At 50.1% G+C, this 16,877-nt stretch overlaps 7 protein-coding genes across 7 annotated transcripts in view; 3 read left to right on the forward strand and 4 right to left on the reverse strand.

Moving 5' to 3' along the window:
* Positions 1–47: 47 nt before the first annotated feature.
* On the reverse strand, positions 48–989 carry PFICI_13939 (uncharacterized protein; the record flags this gene model as incomplete). Its single annotated transcript, XM_007842520.1, has 2 exons — positions 48–706; positions 764–989. The coding sequence occupies 2 exons, from the start codon at positions 987–989 to the stop codon at positions 48–50; spliced, it is 885 nt and encodes a 294-aa protein (XP_007840711.1).
* Positions 990–1,309: 320 nt separating this feature from the next.
* PFICI_13940 (uncharacterized protein) lies at positions 1,310–5,953 on the reverse strand (the record flags this gene model as incomplete). Its single annotated transcript, XM_007842521.1, has 11 exons — positions 1,310–2,269; positions 2,333–2,531; positions 2,590–2,714; positions 2,776–2,829; positions 2,894–3,486; positions 3,547–3,595; positions 3,722–3,906; positions 4,148–4,298; positions 4,627–5,071; positions 5,216–5,601; positions 5,660–5,953. The coding sequence occupies 11 exons, from the start codon at positions 5,951–5,953 to the stop codon at positions 1,310–1,312; spliced, it is 3,441 nt and encodes a 1,146-aa protein (XP_007840712.1).
* A 1,118-nt stretch (positions 5,954–7,071) lies between these two features.
* PFICI_13941 (uncharacterized protein) lies at positions 7,072–7,992 on the forward strand (the record flags this gene model as incomplete). Its single annotated transcript, XM_007842522.1, has 1 exon — positions 7,072–7,992. One exon carries the CDS (start codon positions 7,072–7,074, stop codon positions 7,990–7,992), a length of 921 nt encoding a protein of 306 aa, XP_007840713.1.
* A 1,307-nt stretch (positions 7,993–9,299) lies between these two features.
* On the forward strand, positions 9,300–10,928 carry PFICI_13942 (uncharacterized protein; the record flags this gene model as incomplete). The annotated part of the gene is made up of 2 exons (XM_007842523.1): positions 9,300–10,662; positions 10,717–10,928. 2 exons carry the CDS (start codon positions 9,300–9,302, stop codon positions 10,926–10,928), a joined length of 1,575 nt encoding a protein of 524 aa, XP_007840714.1.
* A 418-nt stretch (positions 10,929–11,346) lies between these two features.
* Positions 11,347–12,363, reverse strand: PFICI_13943 (uncharacterized protein; the record flags this gene model as incomplete). The annotated part of the gene is made up of 1 exon (XM_007842524.1): positions 11,347–12,363. The coding sequence occupies one exon, from the start codon at positions 12,361–12,363 to the stop codon at positions 11,347–11,349; it is 1,017 nt and encodes a 338-aa protein (XP_007840715.1).
* An 864-nt stretch (positions 12,364–13,227) lies between these two features.
* PFICI_13944 (uncharacterized protein) lies at positions 13,228–14,475 on the reverse strand (the record flags this gene model as incomplete). Its single annotated transcript, XM_007842525.1, has 1 exon — positions 13,228–14,475. The coding sequence occupies one exon, from the start codon at positions 14,473–14,475 to the stop codon at positions 13,228–13,230; it is 1,248 nt and encodes a 415-aa protein (XP_007840716.1).
* Positions 14,476–14,861: 386 nt separating this feature from the next.
* PFICI_13945 (uncharacterized protein) overlaps positions 14,862–16,877 on the forward strand; it is a gene marked incomplete at both ends in the record, with an annotated part of 2,805 nt that continues 789 nt past the window's right edge. The window contains 2 exons of the mRNA XM_007842526.1: positions 14,862–14,958; positions 15,018–16,824. Of these exons, the coding sequence (XP_007840717.1) occupies positions 14,862–14,958; positions 15,018–16,824 (1,904 nt within the window). The remainder of the gene's footprint in view (positions 14,959–15,017; positions 16,825–16,877) is intronic.

A 16,877-nucleotide genomic window follows, 5' to 3' on the forward strand; every position in this document is an offset into this window, starting at 1 on the left:
AACCATCATCTCCTGAGAGTGCTTGCACAATGACTTCAAATTGCCCTCTACACTAGAAAGTCCCCTTTCGTTTCCTTGAGTATCATCTGATACTCTGGCACAAACTGCATGTACATTACATCAGGACTACCAGTCCCCTTTTTGGTGTATTCAGCCTCTTCTTCCGTGACAAAAGTCTTGCTCAACTGGCTCACGGCACCTCCAACACTCGAAGGGATCGTGGCTGACTCGACGAGAAGCTGAGTCTGGCAAGCCCGCTCAAGCGCAATGAAAAATGCGGCAGCTTCGGCGATTGTGCCGCCACACGTGAGTATGCCGTGATTCTGGAGGATGATGTTCTTGTTTCGAGGACCCAGTGCTTCTGCAATATTTCGTCCCTCCTCGGGTGCAAATACGACGCCGCCAAACGCCGCGTACACAGAGAGGTCGTCGTAGAACATGCAGCTATCTTGATTCAGCATGTCAATTGGTTTTCCAAATGTACTCCAGGCCCTCGCATAGGGACTGTGCATGTGGCAAGCCGCGTTGATATCTGGTCTTGCAGCGTGAATGGCACTGTGAATAATAAAGCCAGCTTTGTTGATTCTGGCATTATTTCCACCGATGCGATTGCCGTTCTTATCGACATGTACCATATCCGATACACTCAGAAGACCAAAATGGAAGCCATAAGGGTTGATCCAGAACGTATTGGGATTGATAGGATCTATACTCGAGTTTAGCAAATAGGACGGGCGGAGAGAAAGCAAACAAAATATTTCACCTCTCAGGCTGATATGGCCACTGCCGCCATCAGCAAAGCCCAATTTTGCAAAAATGCGAAATGCGCCTGCCATTTGTTCGAGCTGCCATTGTCGTTGCGCTTCTAGAGATTCTGGCCGCGGAATATGGTGCAATGCCCGGGTTGGCCTGGGCTTTGAGGAGCTGCTAATCCCATCGACCTCGGCCACAGTTGTAGGCGATGCTGTCACGACTTCTGTTGCTGACATCTCGAAAACACTTGGAATAATAGATTCTCTATGATAGATTGACTGCAGGAAAATGACTCCCCTTTTCTTATCGAACCACTTTATAAAAGGGTTCTGCGGCAGGATCGCGGAATCATAGGTCCATTTGATAGCGGGGTCAGCCGGATAGCACCGACGCCAAAGCGCCTATTGGTTTCCGGTTAGAGGGAGATCCCGAGTGCCACTCCAGCGGTGTTTGGTGGCGGCTGGTGGGTCGCACTGCAGTGCTGTATGATATCACTGCATCAGCAGCGACCAATAGTAGGAATCAATTGCCCTTCGGTCTTGTTTGCTTAATGATTTCAAGTTTGGTCTCTCATCCCTTGCAATAGTTCTTGAGCCAACCATTGCGGATCTCCTGGGGCATTTGAATAGTCCAGACTCATAATCCAGTCTTGAAGCGAAAATTGATAATCGGGCGCACCAGGATTCTCCATCAGATGATCGACCGCAATGCCCGATATCAGCCCTTCCAGCTGCGCGGCAGGCGGCGGCGGCAAGTCGCTGCGGACTTCGCACGAGTCGCTGGTTCCTCTGTAGACCAAGTCCATTGTCCGTTCTGATAGAACCTCGAAAATGTCACGGTATGATGACGCTTGACCCCAGCGCTCGGCAATAATTGTTAAAACTGTAGTGCAAGCCATACATGTATTCATGATTGTAGTGGCTTTTGTTTGCTGACGGAGGAGGGGCGACCGCCACAGACAATAAAGGTAAGTCAATCCACCGAGGAACAAAATATGTAAACTGCCCCACGTGAATTGTATATGCGATGCCTGACTCTGATAAAGGCGTCTATAGTGTAGACACATGTCCCTCGCCCTATCGGAGCATATCTCAAACGCACGTTGTTGTGCATCTGCGTGTAGCCCTTGGACTGGGGACCGCGGGCTTCTGCCGGAATCTGAGTAGACACCGACAATATATGGGCGATAGAGAAGCAATATCGAGTAGTCATAAGCAAGCTGAAACCAATCATTGGAAGCAAAGACGGAGAAAGCTCGAGTCTGGTTGTTGACCAACTTTTCTGGAATAGTCGCACGCCATTCTTCGAGTTCTTGGCGCAGACTCTCAATTGAGCCTCCGGGCTGGCCGTAAGTGGCATTGGAGTACAGAGCATCGTTGAATTTTGACCACAACCGACGCAAGTTGATTGCGTGGAGTGCTCCAGTCATGGAAGTTGGGGGCTCGGCTGCATTCAGCCGCGGTTCACCCTGCAATCCGTTCGATGTGAGAGACTCGTCATCAATGTCCATAGGAAGCTATAGTAGTTGAGCATGTGATCCTGGAACAAATCATTACGCCAATGAAGAATAAATGCTCACCTCGACGTCAATGACTTTGTCAGGAATACCAACAGGGCGGCCTAATATAAATGATGCTACCCGATCAATATCATAGGCTACCCAAAAACACCTCTTGGACATCTCCTTGGTCAATATATCTGCAGAGCTCCGGTAACGCTCTGCGCTACGATGATAGCCAAGTTCAATGCAATGTCTGATGGCCATGCCAGAGATTTTCCTATGTTCGCTTTAGATAATTGCACCTAGCAAAGCTAGTAAAGACCAAGATGGCTTACCATAAACTTGCTCCTATTGGAGACCTTATGGAGTAAATAGCGCAGCAAAGCAAAGTTTGCACTGATTGAATATTGTCGCGATCTAACAATGGAGCAATATGCCTCATTGCCATGGTATAATAACTCTGCATATTGTCAGCTCAAGCCTTTGTAAGATTTGACATAAGGCTAGTTATCTGCATATACCTCGGCTTCATCTATCGCGGAAGGCCCAAGGGTGAGACAACCGGTAGCACAAACCTGTAATGACGGGTTAGTGCGGGAAGAACGTGCCAGAGATATCTATTCAGCTTGCCATGAGGACGAAAAATAGAGATGCACCACTGGCCCTAGTCGGATCGCCTTGTATAGTGGCGTCCAGACACTCTTTCTCCATCAGCCGAAATGTAGGGCGATGGAGAAATGGATATTGCGGATGAATATTCTGAAAATATGCTTCGGAAAGCTTGGCCATTTTGCTCGGACTTGGGAAGTCAATCGCGACAGCATGTCCGGCGCGCTCTCCAGCTTCGCTTACGCTGCCCCATTCGGAGCCATGGTTTTCGCTCCGGCGAGACAGTCCAATAGTTGAACTCACTACGCGCGAGAAATGAACGGCAGAGGAAGGGCCGAAATACTGCGGCTCGCGCCCAGCTGCCCCCAAACAGAGCAGGGCGACTTCATTACTCAGTATATCACCCTGTCCCGCGTCGTCATCAACGCCACGCGCTCCATTGACGACTCCCTCATCGAGCTGGGCCCCAGGTAGAGGGGGGGAGACTGCATCAAGATGATCGAGAGCTACTTCAGGCCGCGAGTCTTGGAGAAGACCCTCGAGATACGCAACACGGGCTTCTAATGAGCGAATGTAGTCTCTAGGACGATGCAAGCCCGTTGCCGGATCTTCAACGAGGCACTCTAAAGCCGGTTAGTATTAGACACACAATTATATAGTCAGAAGGGAGCTTTTATGAGTACCTCGGTCGGTCCTGGTACAATTCCTGCATTTTGGAGTCTGTCCATCACACTATTATGGTATTCAGTATCGAGCACCTTGGCGTGTCTGCTGAGATGAGAACCCGGGCAACGCGGTAATCACCTTCAATTTGCGCTGCTTACAATTGATGCATGCTAGCATCGTCCGTTCACCCACGCGCGGCCGCTTGGCAGGCTGCGAATCGGAGGCCGGGGCACTCATACTGGCATAGACATTCGGGTCGATGATCAAAGCTGTTTCATACAGGCGGCTGAAATTGGGTACCCAAGGCTGGTGAGAGACTCGGAGTTGATTTGCGTAACCGTTGGCGGGACCGGGGGCGCCAAAGCGGAGGCGTGGCACTGGAAATCGAAAGTCACTGGGAATGAGCTCCACTAAAATGTACCAACACTTGGGCAATTGCCTGCATAAATGCATCTCGTAATGCAGATGCAGATCTTTTTGAAAAGAGGTTTCATGACTAACTATACAGAGTAGCTTCTGTTATCAACATCTGTACTATGCTATACAGTTGTGTTCCTATTATTGATGGACGATGTTCTACTACTACGATGGCCACGCATTGCATAAGTTCCTATGTACTTATCTTCTTGACGGCCAAAAGGGCTTGCAGGTCGCCTAAGGTTTTCACCAGCTGCACAGCAGCTGGTGCTTCTCCGTGGTGCCATAATTCACAGATCTCGGGATTGATTTCCAGTAGTCGTAGTAGGTAGTGCATCTCCCCCGCAGTCCCCTGGTGCAATAATTGGCACCCTTGGAATACACCGAGTGGGGCAGGAAGCTGAGTTCTCCCTGCCTTAACTGCGCGCCGTGGTGCTCCAACGTCCGGGCTGCCCTACCTCTTTTGAATGCGATATTTGGTAAACCCAAAGGTTCGAAGTCTATTATAACAAAGCTTCAAAACAATTATATTATCGAAAGGACAAGCAACGGCTATCATAATAGTTTTGAATACTTTTTATATTGCTTTCACTCCTAGATAAATTCTTGTCAACTTTAATTAATTTAAAAGTGTCGGGGCCGGAATCCCAAGCATCTAGCTGTGATATACATCATTATACCTCCGATAAAACTGTTTCACGCTTTATCATGATGCCCTCCAAAGGAATGCCGATGCCGGTTTCGCGATTCAAATTTTTGTTGCTGTGCCCGGTGCTAACATTTATGCTGCGGCTGCCGTAGTGGTCGGCAGGGGTAAAGCCATCTTCGATATCGGCCAACCGCTCGAACGAGCCATTATTGTTGGAAAAGTGGTTACGATGGAAGGAGGCTTCGCCGATAGTAGTGACGCCGCTCGCGGGCGTCTCTTTGGACGGCGCTGTGCTGATGCTCTTGAGAGGGTCGCCGAACCTCAGCTTGCGGTAGACAGGCACCAGCGTTGGAGCGCATGCCGCGATGATGGCTATGTATATCTCAACAACTGTGGCGACGCCCGAAGGGTAGAATTGCACTGGGGTGCGAATTAGTTTCTCTGCTTGCACTGGACGTTTTGCCAACTCTTGACGACTTGCACGTAAAATTCCATGTTCCTTCACGATACATTACCGCCGTGTATGCTGTACGAATCACAGCGGACGTGAAGGCTCTGCATGATGACCATTGACGATTAATTATTGTCGGCAGTTTACCCGTCGAGGAGAGAAGGCTTACCCGCCACCAATGAGGAACACTCCGCAGATGTTGATCTTCTTCCGCATGCTTGTCTTCAATTTCAAAACTTCGTGGATGGGCAATGTCAAGGTAAAGAAATCAATGACACAGTTGCTGATCGAGTTGGCGAGAAAGCAGAGTATTGGGTCTAGACATGTCGTGGTCGAAAGGGCTTGAAGCTCGATGTACCAGAACGCTGGCAGCGGCCGGCACTGTACAAAGTTGAGAATAGTTATGGCAATACACCAAGCAATGCACATTGACCCAAGAATTTTGCAGCCTATATTGACTGTTCGCGTTGGAAAGACGCGCCAATAAAAGGCCAATGCTGATAGCTTGATTAGGGGAGAGCTGTAGGTATAGGCAATCTCGGCCACAAAGAGGGACTGTTCGATTCTAGATTAGCAGCTGCCATCGAGAAAATGCAATGACGATGTCTCTCACCTGGAACAAGACCACCACAGAATGAGGATCCTCGCTGGCAGTAACCCTCATGTCGCGACCCACTCCACCACGCACCATGCTCACGCAACTAGCTACCATGAGAGCATGCTGGAAGAAGAGGGACGCTGCGCAGAGATAGTCGTCCAGTCCAAAGGCCTGCCTAGTCAATCTGCGCGCCCAAAACCTTAGGACAACCACGAATGTGGCGCTGAACCCGAGAATAACAACACCAACGACCCTACCAGCGCTGTGGTTGGAGTAGTCTAGGGGTGGTTGGATAAGTTGCTGGTCCATTGCTGACATGCTTCTGATCGGTATCTCACGAGGGCAAAGTTATTGAAGACAAGAACTGCTCTGCTGCACAAGGAACCAACAACGATGGTGCAGGCCTCTAATAACAGAGCATCGTTTTTGAATTCCTAGATTGACTCTCGGGGGATGGAAACGACGTCGTTTGTCTTTTGGCAATGAATGCGGTGCAACGCTGCAGCCTTCTTGTATGGTGGTTTGATGCTGGTAAATTCTAAAAATAAGCAGGATCGAATAGTCTGGCAGGGGGGGTCTACGTATACGGGCATTGCAGAACGTGGCGGCCTTGTTTCTCACCCTCAGATGTGGTATCGGCCCCCACCTCCCCGGGGATCTTCGGTAGCGAGAAAAAAACCTTTGAGCCGCTGAAGTGGTCGGAAAACTGCTTGAGCTTTGCGCCCGGGCACTTTGGCATTCAGAACACTGTGATTGCTCATTCACCAGATCCTGTATAGCATACGACGATCTTGACTCGAATGCTACGGCCAACAAGTCGCATGCAGGTAAATATTGAACCCATCCCCCGCCCTCACGTGTTCTAGAATCTTGGCTACCACTATAATCGATGTGTGGGTAGCCCCCAACGGTCCCTGGGATGCGTAAGCGAGTTGTTACACAAGGGAGTTGGAGTGCATATTCGCGAAATTGCACGATCAATCGGGTGGTCAGCCGGCCAAGGGCTTGGCAGATCTATTGGGATCAAGAAGTGGAGGCTCTGGCCTTCCTCGGCTGGCGGCGGTCGGTTTTCCCAAAACAGACAGTCTTGAACTGCCTGTCTTTTTTGTCCTACTTTAATTCCAACTCCATTGCACATATTCATACAACAGTCAACGGCTTTCAGGAAAAGAACGACATACATTTTCCACTTTGCAGATTTGATCAGTCGTCTTCTACAAGCAACAATCAGCATGGCATCCACCGACAAACACCCGCTGATATCACGCCAGCCTTTGAGGCTGCTATTTCAATTATCCTATTCCATCATCATCCTTGCACGGCTGCCTTATTATTCTGCCATATCTCTGATTCCCTGGCTCAGACCAAATCCAAGATGGAGTGCAAAACAAACATTCATGACCCGTCTGTTCTATCCAATACTCGACATGATCTCTCGAGTCGGCATCACAGATAGCTTGACGTTGGAAAAGCGCAAAGAAGGCGATCGCTTCCAGGTTGTGGAACCCGCCGCTACGAGCGTCTACCAGGGACTGCCGGTATCCAAAACGATCCAGCCAGCAGTCATCGGAGGCACGTGGTTCCCCAAGGCTCCAGACGCCGCCATCGCTTCCAAGACCGTGTTCTTGTACTTTCACGGAGGGGCATTCATCCAGGGCGACGGGCGGGATGCCCAGTGCGCCACCATCGCCAAGATGCTACTCACAAAAGGACGCGCCGACTCTGTCTTTTCTGTACAATATCGCCTTTCTGGGTACGGTGGTCTGAATCCATACCCAGCAGCGTTACAGGATGCATTATCCAGCTACCTCTTCCTTCTGAATGTCGTCCACGTACCTGCCAAGCAAATCGTCGTGGCCGGTGACAGCGCCGGAGGCAACCTCGTCACGGCCCTTTTGCGATACCTGGCGGAGCACGGGGCGGCCACTGGCATCCCGGAGCCAAAGTGTGCAGTTCTCATATCACCCTGGGTGGCGCCGTTTGACTACGAAATGGCAGGCAATCCTCACCTTGGCACCGACTTCGTCCCTTCTTCTTACGGGGCCTGGGGCGCGCACAGCTACGGTGGAGGCCGGCCCGGGGCTGCCGCCGATCCCTACATCACGCCCCTGGGCAACCCTTTCGCCACGAGCGTCCCAATTTTCTCCAGTGCGGGCTCGGCGGAGATTTTCTATGAGCGCATCGTACGCTGGGTGGACGAAATGGGTGCCATCGACGGGAACAAGGTACAGATCTACCACGAGAAAGACGCGGTGCACGATACATTCTTTTCGGCGGAGATGCTTGGCTTTGAAAACAGTGCCTGGGAGGTTGCCGCTCAGATTGGTGAGTTTGTGGGAAGGTACTGACGCTGCATTGCTCGTCAAGACGGCTAGCATGGTGAACTTCTTGATAGTTGTCGCCGCAAGCTTACGAACAGTCCTTATTCTCGTAAAAAGTCTACCAATTCAATTTCACTAAACCGGTCACCGGCGCATCACCGTCAAGGAGATTCCAGGCCTCACCTGCTGTGCTGCATCAATTCCTGGTCCATGGGTCACATAAATATGTATATGCCATTTTGAGCAATTCCCACCACATACGACCATAGACACCAGAAAACTCGGCATCCCGTCCGCTCTGCCCTAGATAAACTGGCGATTGGCTGGCCAGTAGTCGGATCGGTGATGATTTAATGACTTTGCAATCCTCCGGTTTTGCTGTTTCTTTCGCGCGTTCGAGTCGGTGGTGGTGGCATTATACGGAAGTGTAAAAACATGGTTATAGTGCAACTATAGCGACGTCTCCCGCGGGAGCTGCCGGAGCTAGCTCATGTTAGTATAACTTTAGCTGGTTCGTAGTGTGTACGGTGGTGTTACTAGGTCACAGATAGCGGGGAAAACTACATAGCTAACATCATTACGAGAGCTCGCAGAACCAGTACAATCTTTCAAGTGCGTTTATTATTATCATTTTTGGGGTAAAACAGCGGGGTATAATCAACTAGAAAAGTGCTTGCGATAGCCAATCGAGTTACGCACACTTAGAGATATAGTACGGCCATTACGATAAACATGATTTTAACACGTTTTGAGATCTTCGTATTTATTGCCTACCTAGGTAGTTTTATAGGTCCCCTAAATCATTAGCTACTCGAGTTTAGAAATACTAATTATGATGGTAGGACTCCAAAAAAGATGGTGGGCTGGAACCATACCTGGTTCGCCGACATGTCAGCTCGGCGCACCTTTATCCCGCTGTAAGGCCTTTTTAGTCCTCGAGAGTTATGCAGGTTTTAGCATGCAGCTGTAGTATGGCCACTTAAGCGTATAGCCTAACGAGGCTCCGGAATGCCTTGGGCATCAAGGCATTCTCCGAGTAATTCGCTTTTGGAGTCCGCGATCTTGAGGAAAACAACACTAGGCAACAGCGAAAATAAAGGTGTTCGAGCTCAGATTATTCTCCTGTAATCTTTTTTGGACGCGCCCGGACGGACTTTGCGCACGGCTGGTATGTCACAACCTTATATACTATTAAGCAGCAGCCTAACCCAGCTCAGGCCTCCCACGGCATCCTATTGCCTCCGGTATCTATTATGTATATCTTTATAATATCGCTGGTTTTATATTTGGTTTTCCCTTTTCTAGAGCCACTCTTCCGAATTATATTTAATCATATGGCCATCGACTCATTCTCGCATGATCATGTCCCTCAACGTGCCCAAGCATGCCCGGCGATCCACTTCCCGCGTAACAACGACTTTGTCGGGCGCGACGCCCAACTCGCGCAACTTAAGGAGTCTCTCCTGCGGTCCCAGACCGACAAGTCAATGGTAGCGATACATGGACTCGGCGGAATAGGGAAGACACAGCTAGCGCTCGAGTTCGCCCGAAGCGCCGACGAATCCTGCTCCGTATTCTGGGTCCCCGCCCGTACCGAGACGTCGTTTTCACAAGCCTACAAGTCGATCGCAACGCTGCTGGGACTGGCAGGCAACCAAGACGTCTTGTCCAAAGCCACAAAGCACACAAGTCAAAGGCTTAAAAATAATCTTCAGTACCAGGCCTGGATCGATAACTCCCTCGTTGCGACAACGTATCCGAAGCAGCCCAAAGAAAGATCAATTTTACCCGTTTTAATCAACGGCAAACATTTCGATGGGTTCCCCGACACAAATGCCACCCGCAATGTGATGACAGAAGAATTTGCCGTATCTATTGGTGCAGTGATTGATAGGGCTACAGCTGGACGGGCTACTTTTATCAACGCAATTGGGGAGAAGACGAGCTCGATTGGCCAGACTTCGCTTGAAGTGGCCTTTCCTGATAATCCTGGAAAGTCATGGTCTTGCCAGTTTCAAGTGGTCCGATGCTGCCCCGAAGGCCTCGTCTTTGGTGACCATTTCTTAAGGACGTTGACGGAAACTTTGACCAAGTTCCGCCATCGCCTTAAGAAAAAGGCAACAGTCTCAGGCCTGAATATACGCAGACTGTTGCATATGGAAACACCCCGCCAGCAGCTGAGGTGTTCCATCAACTCGCAGGGGACACTCGCCAACATGGATACAGGATCCGACATTGACCTGGTGTCACTGAAATTCGCTGAGTCTTGTGGGTTGGACATTTCATATTTTCCTCATAATGAAGGATTCGTCAAGCTCTCCAACGGTACAGTGAAAAAGCTCCTAGGATACAGTGACAACCGGCTGAATTTGGGAGAGGATTTGAGAGAGAAGAGGTTCTTTGTCCTGGATGGCCTCGTTGCTGATGTTGTCCTGGGAGATGACACTCTTGAGGACCTTGACGTGTTTAATAAACATGTCGATTCATTTGTGGATCAAGATGATTTTATCGAAGCGGACAACTTTCACATGATCGAATGGAGAGAACGTTACGATAGTGTAGAAAGAAATGTCGAGACTCTTCTGCGAGCCGCGGAAGGGGTGCCGGCAGCGGAGGAACCAAGTTTGCGGCGACGTTTTGCTCACGTATTGAGACATGGACCCAACAATGCTCGCACAAGCAGACCTGTCAAATGCGGTCAGTTTCTATACAACTCACATTGCATTGAAGCTAGTCACTGATAATAAGCAGATGTCCAACTCCGGCTGAGGCGAACACTCGAAGACCTTGACAGGCTCGAGGACCATCTTGACGACCAATCCCACAGGCGGCTGGAGAAGGTTAGAGGAGATGATGTGCTGCGAGAACAGCAAAGCAATGAACTCCGAAAGCGACAGTATCAATATTTGCGCACTAAGATCCTCGGAGGCCTACAGAATTTTGATAAGATAGAAAAGGGATGATGCTATCGTCAGGCTTTTTCTTGTTTAGACCATTCCTATCTCCTCCTTTTAGGATACCCTTTCCGGCAAATAAATGAAGGCAAGGCCAAGGACAGATACCTGCACATTTTCTAGCGATTAATGGCACATAGGTTCCATTGTAGAGCAGCAGGACTTTAGATATGGTATTGATTATTGTTTGCTGCAGTATAAATAATTTCTCAGACACACTACCTAGACCTTTGTGACAACTGAATAAGTGCGGCACCGTAGTCGTTCAGTCTGAGTTAACTTAGCTGTATTATCAGATGTTTCTAAATCTGCGACGAGCCTGAGAACATTCTAGATAGCCCTCGTATACCGACCAAGATCAATGTTTCCAAGACATAGCAAGATTCTCTCCAAAGCTACTGTACAAGGGTCTCCAATCCAAGAACCCTTATCCAGTGTTATCTACCGCAGCAGCAAAATCTCCGCTAACAAACACGACAAGAACCGCGGCATACGCTGCACAAGCACCAAAAACCTCTGCCCTCCTAGCATTTGTCATCATGACAATGGCGACGGCAAAAATGGCAACAAACATTGCAATAAGGCCTATCGTTATATTTGGCTGCGAGGATGCTATATGGTAAAGAACGAATATCGGTAGGAAAAGTAGGATACCTGCGAAGAAGGTAGATATAAGAGTTGCTACAAAGTGGATTCGCCTGAGGGGGTAACGCACCACCTCGTCCCGCGGGATATGAGAGATAGCAGCGCGGTGTTGAGGCAAGAGCGGTGGTTCCCTTGTTCGGAAGCACCTTGACACATACGTACCAAGAAAATTGGTCAGAAGGTCTGGGTGAGGTTGTAATTTTAGTGTCACATAGTCGGAAGAACGGATTTGTCTCTCGTCCATATCTCGTGGGTACAGATTTGAACTGGCGCCGGTAAGCATAGGTAACGTTGTCATTTGCGGCTCGGCCTCGTTCAGGGCAACTCGTGTGTGGAAGTAGCCCGACAGTGCCTTCATCGTCTGCTCGGTAGGCTGTGAAAAGGATAAAACCTTAGAGTGTCGAATAAGTGCTTCTTGATACTCCACCAAGGTTTTCCGGATGTTCATGGCAAGATCCATTCTTTTCTTCCATCTATCGGATGTATAAGTGTCGGAGGTAGGTGTATTTGCGCTTGCTATATTCTGAAATGTGACCCAGTCACGAGTGTGCTGCCTGATAGTTCTCCGCGTTTCCGACGAGCTCAGAGCTTCGTTGGCGTCTTCAAGATCATATTGGTCCTGGCGTGATTGCAACTCTGCCAGCTCGCTCTGGTAAAATAGGAGATCGCGAGCCGCTAATCTTCCAAATCGACTATAGACAGCCGTGCTGTGATCTTCATCGCTGTCGATAAAGTCGGCCAGGGCGCCAAAGCCTGAAATGTAATAACGATTCGTGTTATCTTGCTCTTCATGTACCATTGCGAATAGCTAGGAAATCTGGTCTTGTAGGTTGTTCTCGGGAGATAAGGCGAGGGCGAGGACATAGTGCTGATATTCGGTGGGATTGAGGGGATTGAGGGGTAAGCCATTATGGGCACGGCCAAGATCATAAATAATAGACATGATTCCTTAAGAGGCACACTTCGGTATCCCGTTCGACCAATAACAATGCAGGGTACAAACAATCTCACAATCTACGTCCGGGGCGGAGCAAGCGATGTCAAGTGTACTGTCGTGCGAATGCGTGGGACTTTAGGCACAGCCACGAATGGTCGATCTCGAAAGTCGTCGCGCTATCGCTCTAAGCCCCGCAGCCTTCTTTAATCATAGTAGGTCTTCATCTCAGAGATATATTCACGCCCTGATTGAATGTTTTGCAAGCCGGCGATCCCATACGTGCTCGAAGGAATTGGCCATTTAGTGGTCAGGAACACCAGTCACCACAATAGCTATGAAGATGCTCCAAAGAGCTGGATTAGTACTCAGATCGGTGACAGCTGGGGAGTCCCCGGTGTTGTATAATTTTTGCCTATTCCGAAAATTTACCTTTTTCTTTCTTTCTTTTTTTTTTTTTTTTTTGGACCTGGTTAGTGACGATAATGATGTCGGTGTTTCGGTAAATCCAACTGTGAATGGCCAGACAGCACTGACTTGTCATGTACTATTTCATGCCAAGCGACGAAACAAAATCGCAGTTCTCACTAAAAATTTTCACTACCACGCTCCGTGGTCACTTGATAAATATCTAATAACTATAAAGAAGATACATGAGCTATTGCCATCGAGAAAAAGAGTATGGCTTACTGATACACCGCATCATTTTGGTCTGATCCAGCACATCACCTAGCCGAAATTGTAGGTTCCACCTGTAATGGACGATCCAGCAAGTACATTGCGCCCATTGATCGGCCCATTGAAAACAGATCGCGGCATATTTGCCGGCGGTTGGTCATTCTGCACAATTCCTGGGTTTTCTTCCGAGGATACTTTTTCCGATCTTTTGGAAATCATGTCCTTGTCCGTCTGAGTATAGCGCTCGAGAATCGCCTTGGTTGTCGCCGCCGCCGTAGCGGCTGCGAAGTCCTGCCACCCCTTGTTCTTATGACAATCAGCATAATCGCACACGCCCTTCACCACAATACAGGGCACTTCATCCCAGACTCCGGCCCCTTCCATCTCAAAGGCTATGACATTCTCTTGTTGGGCAATTCTGTCCCGGTGCCTAGCCGATTTGATCACAGTGTCGCCAGATGCGACAGATCCAATATGTATGTTGGGTTCCTGTATGACCCAATCGCTTGCTGCCTGCTGTTTCTGCCTCTCATCGAGTCGATCCCGACGCACGAGATGGATCTCGTCGCAGCCTAGGGCGATGCACGACGAGCTCATGGCCAAGTCACAGACGGGATCTGCATCCTGGATACATTCGTGGCAGATACACGCAACCTGTAGATGATGTTTATGGCGATAGCTCGGCTCAAAAAGCTTATCTTGGGCGGTTCCGGGGTAGCTATATTTATCTTTGCCAATGCGCTTCTTTGAAGCTGCATTGGCTTGCAATTGCTCGAGATATCTAAGTGTTCGGGTTTCGAGCCTTTCCATCCCGCGATCAGTCCCAAACAAAGCAATAAGGCCACGGACGTCTTTGTTTGAGCGGCCAAGGTTGTCTTGGATAGTATCTTTGCGTTCAAACTTATCGGGGTACTGTCTTCCGAAATCGTACTGAACCACCGAACTGCTGATGATCACATCGCCAAGCAAGATTTCTCCGTGCTGACGACTAGTCGGGACACCACCGCAGACGCCGACAATGAGGGCAAGTCTTAGGGCAGGATAGCTAGAACGCATGCTGGCAGCTGCGCTGGCCGCGTTCACCTTCCCCATATGTGGTAAGAGGGCCAGGACGACATCGTAGTTGCCTATGCGACCAACCGTGTAGTGGTTGGGATCTCCACTGGCTTTGCCATACTTGTCTTCGTCGTCATCCCAGAATTCGTCAAAGATGAGTGAGACGGCGTTGTACTCGGTTTGCAATGCGCAGATTATCGCAACGGTGAAGCCATCACGGTCGGAAGGCGACTTGAAAGACATACTGGAATGAAGCGCTGTTCTATGTGTTCTCCGCTCTATGTATTGCAAGTTCAAGACGGGACTGATATGCCACCACTGCTCGGGGACACGCATGCATGGTAGAGAATCGCATAGTCGTCGGGCGGTGGCGCTTCATGCTGATGCGGGGTTCGCTACGAAGCCAAGGACCTCAGCTGGATAAGGCTGGCGGCTACAGCCCAACGAGCAAAGCCTTGGGCATACTGAATGGATACCCATCCATGGCAACAACCGGAGTCTGATTTTTGTGATGAATAAACGACTGTCGTTGTGTCGTGGGTTGAGATACTAAACCTGGCCGCTATCTATGAGATCGATCGCTTCCGTCGTACCCCACCTTTCGATCGAAAAACGATTACCTACTGCACATGGCCACGTCAAACTCTTTTGACCCGATCGGAGGGCGCAACGTGCTGGCAGGAAGTCAGTTCAATAACACAACAATTAATTTCGGTGACCAGAAAGGTATGCAAGATTGACTTGGTCTTTTTGCTCATCAGGAAGCAGGCTGAGTGTCCATGTAGATTCCCTTCACGATGCCCAAGCCGCCTGCCAGGCGATCCACTTCCCGCGCAACAATGACTTTGTCCGGCGCAGCGGCATTTCCGCGCAGCTCGAGCGGCTACTCCCGCCCCGGACCGAATACCAGAGCGCGGCGCTATGGGGACTCGGCGGAGCGGGCAAGACGCAGCTAGCGCTCGAATATGCATACGGCCGATGCGCCAACGACTCCTCCTGCTCCGTGTTCTGGGTCCACGCCGATACCGAGACGTCGTTTGCACAAGACTACAAGTGGATCGCGACAAAGCTGAGATTAGCAGGCGGCCTTGATGGCAATGAGCTGCTAAAGGCCGTGCGTGCTGCCATCGAGGGGCTGCCGCATTGGGTCATGGTGCTTGATAATGCGGACGACTTGTCGCTGTTTGGGGTCAGGCGGAACCCAAGGCTCGCACGCGGTAGTGCCACGGATGGTGCCGGCAACGGTGCCAGCGATGGTGGTGTCACTGACTTGTCCGCTTACATCCCACGAGGCAACACTGGGACAGTGCTGTGGACCAGTCGAGATCAGCAGATTGTGGGCAGCCACGTGGGACCGGGACACGGCATCAACGTGGTTCGCATGACTGATGCAGAAGCCGAGAGTCTGTTTCAGGCCATGTCAGTCCTCGAGATACACGAGGGAGACGAAGGCCACGGCGATCTGCTACGACTACTAGCCGAGCTGGGCTGGCTTCCGCTCGCCATCAGCCAGGCTGCGGCCTACATCCGGCGAACAAAGATATCGATCGGCGAGTATGTCGAGAGGATCCAGCAGAGGAAGAAGCGGCAGAAGATACTAAAGAGGTCAGAGCATGATCGCCATCGCAGACCAGAAGTATCGAACAGCGTATTGGAGACTTGGGACATTTCGATGGAGTATATCAAGAGGGAGAACAGAATGGCGTATGATATCCTAGCGGTGCTCGCCTATGTGGATAACCAGAATATCCCGTATGCAATCATGGCCAGGATAGCGGAGATGCGGGACGATGAGAAGAGCGATAATATTGACGAGGAGATAAGCAGCCCAGGTTTTATCTCCAGGGGCGGATCCGAAAGCAATGGTAGAGAAAGCAGAAATAGCGATGAGTCCGACAGCGGCGATGACAACGCAGGCGACAGCGAAGACGACAGCGAAGACGACAGCGAAGACGACAGCGAAGACGACGATGACGATGTGATAGAGGCACTCGCTCGGCTTGAAGAGTTCTCTTTCGTCACTTTGCGCCCAGTGCAGACTAGCCGCAAATCTCATGGTGACCGAGTTTATGACATGCACAAGTTAGTGCAGGAGGCGATCTTGTACCATCTGCATATACAAAATGCCAAGAGCCAGATGGAGGCACGGTCCGCGAAAATGGCATTCGAAATAACAGACATGCTATTCCCCGAACAGTGGCACCGTCAAAACTGGGACTGGTGTGAACAGATGCTGGGACATGCACAGCGGGTAGGCGAATGGGCACGACTTCACGACAAAGGGGAGGAAGTTGCATACTTTTTGTTCAGAATATCGGATTATTTATGTGACAGGGGGAGATGGAGAGAGAGGGAGATGGTCGATATGGCGATGTCTAAGCTTTGCGAGAGGATCTTGGGTGAGAGCCATCCGCACACGCTTATTGCTCGATCGAGGCTAGGAGTATCGATTCAGCGATTGGGGAGGCAGAGGGAGGCGGAGAAAATCCACGCGGAAATACTGTCACTGCGGCGCGAGATCCTAGGAGATAAACATCCAAATACAATCGAAAGTATGGTATCTCTTGCAGCGACCTACTTCAAGCAGGGGAGGTATAAGGAGGCAGAAAAGATCGAAGTAGAAGTGCTGTCACTGCGACGCGAGG

The sequence above is a fragment of the Pestalotiopsis fici genome (genome assembly GCF_000516985.1).
Source record: "Pestalotiopsis fici W106-1 unplaced genomic scaffold PFICI_Scf_12, whole genome shotgun sequence".
Taxonomy (NCBI): domain Eukaryota; kingdom Fungi; phylum Ascomycota; class Sordariomycetes; order Amphisphaeriales; family Sporocadaceae; genus Pestalotiopsis; species Pestalotiopsis fici.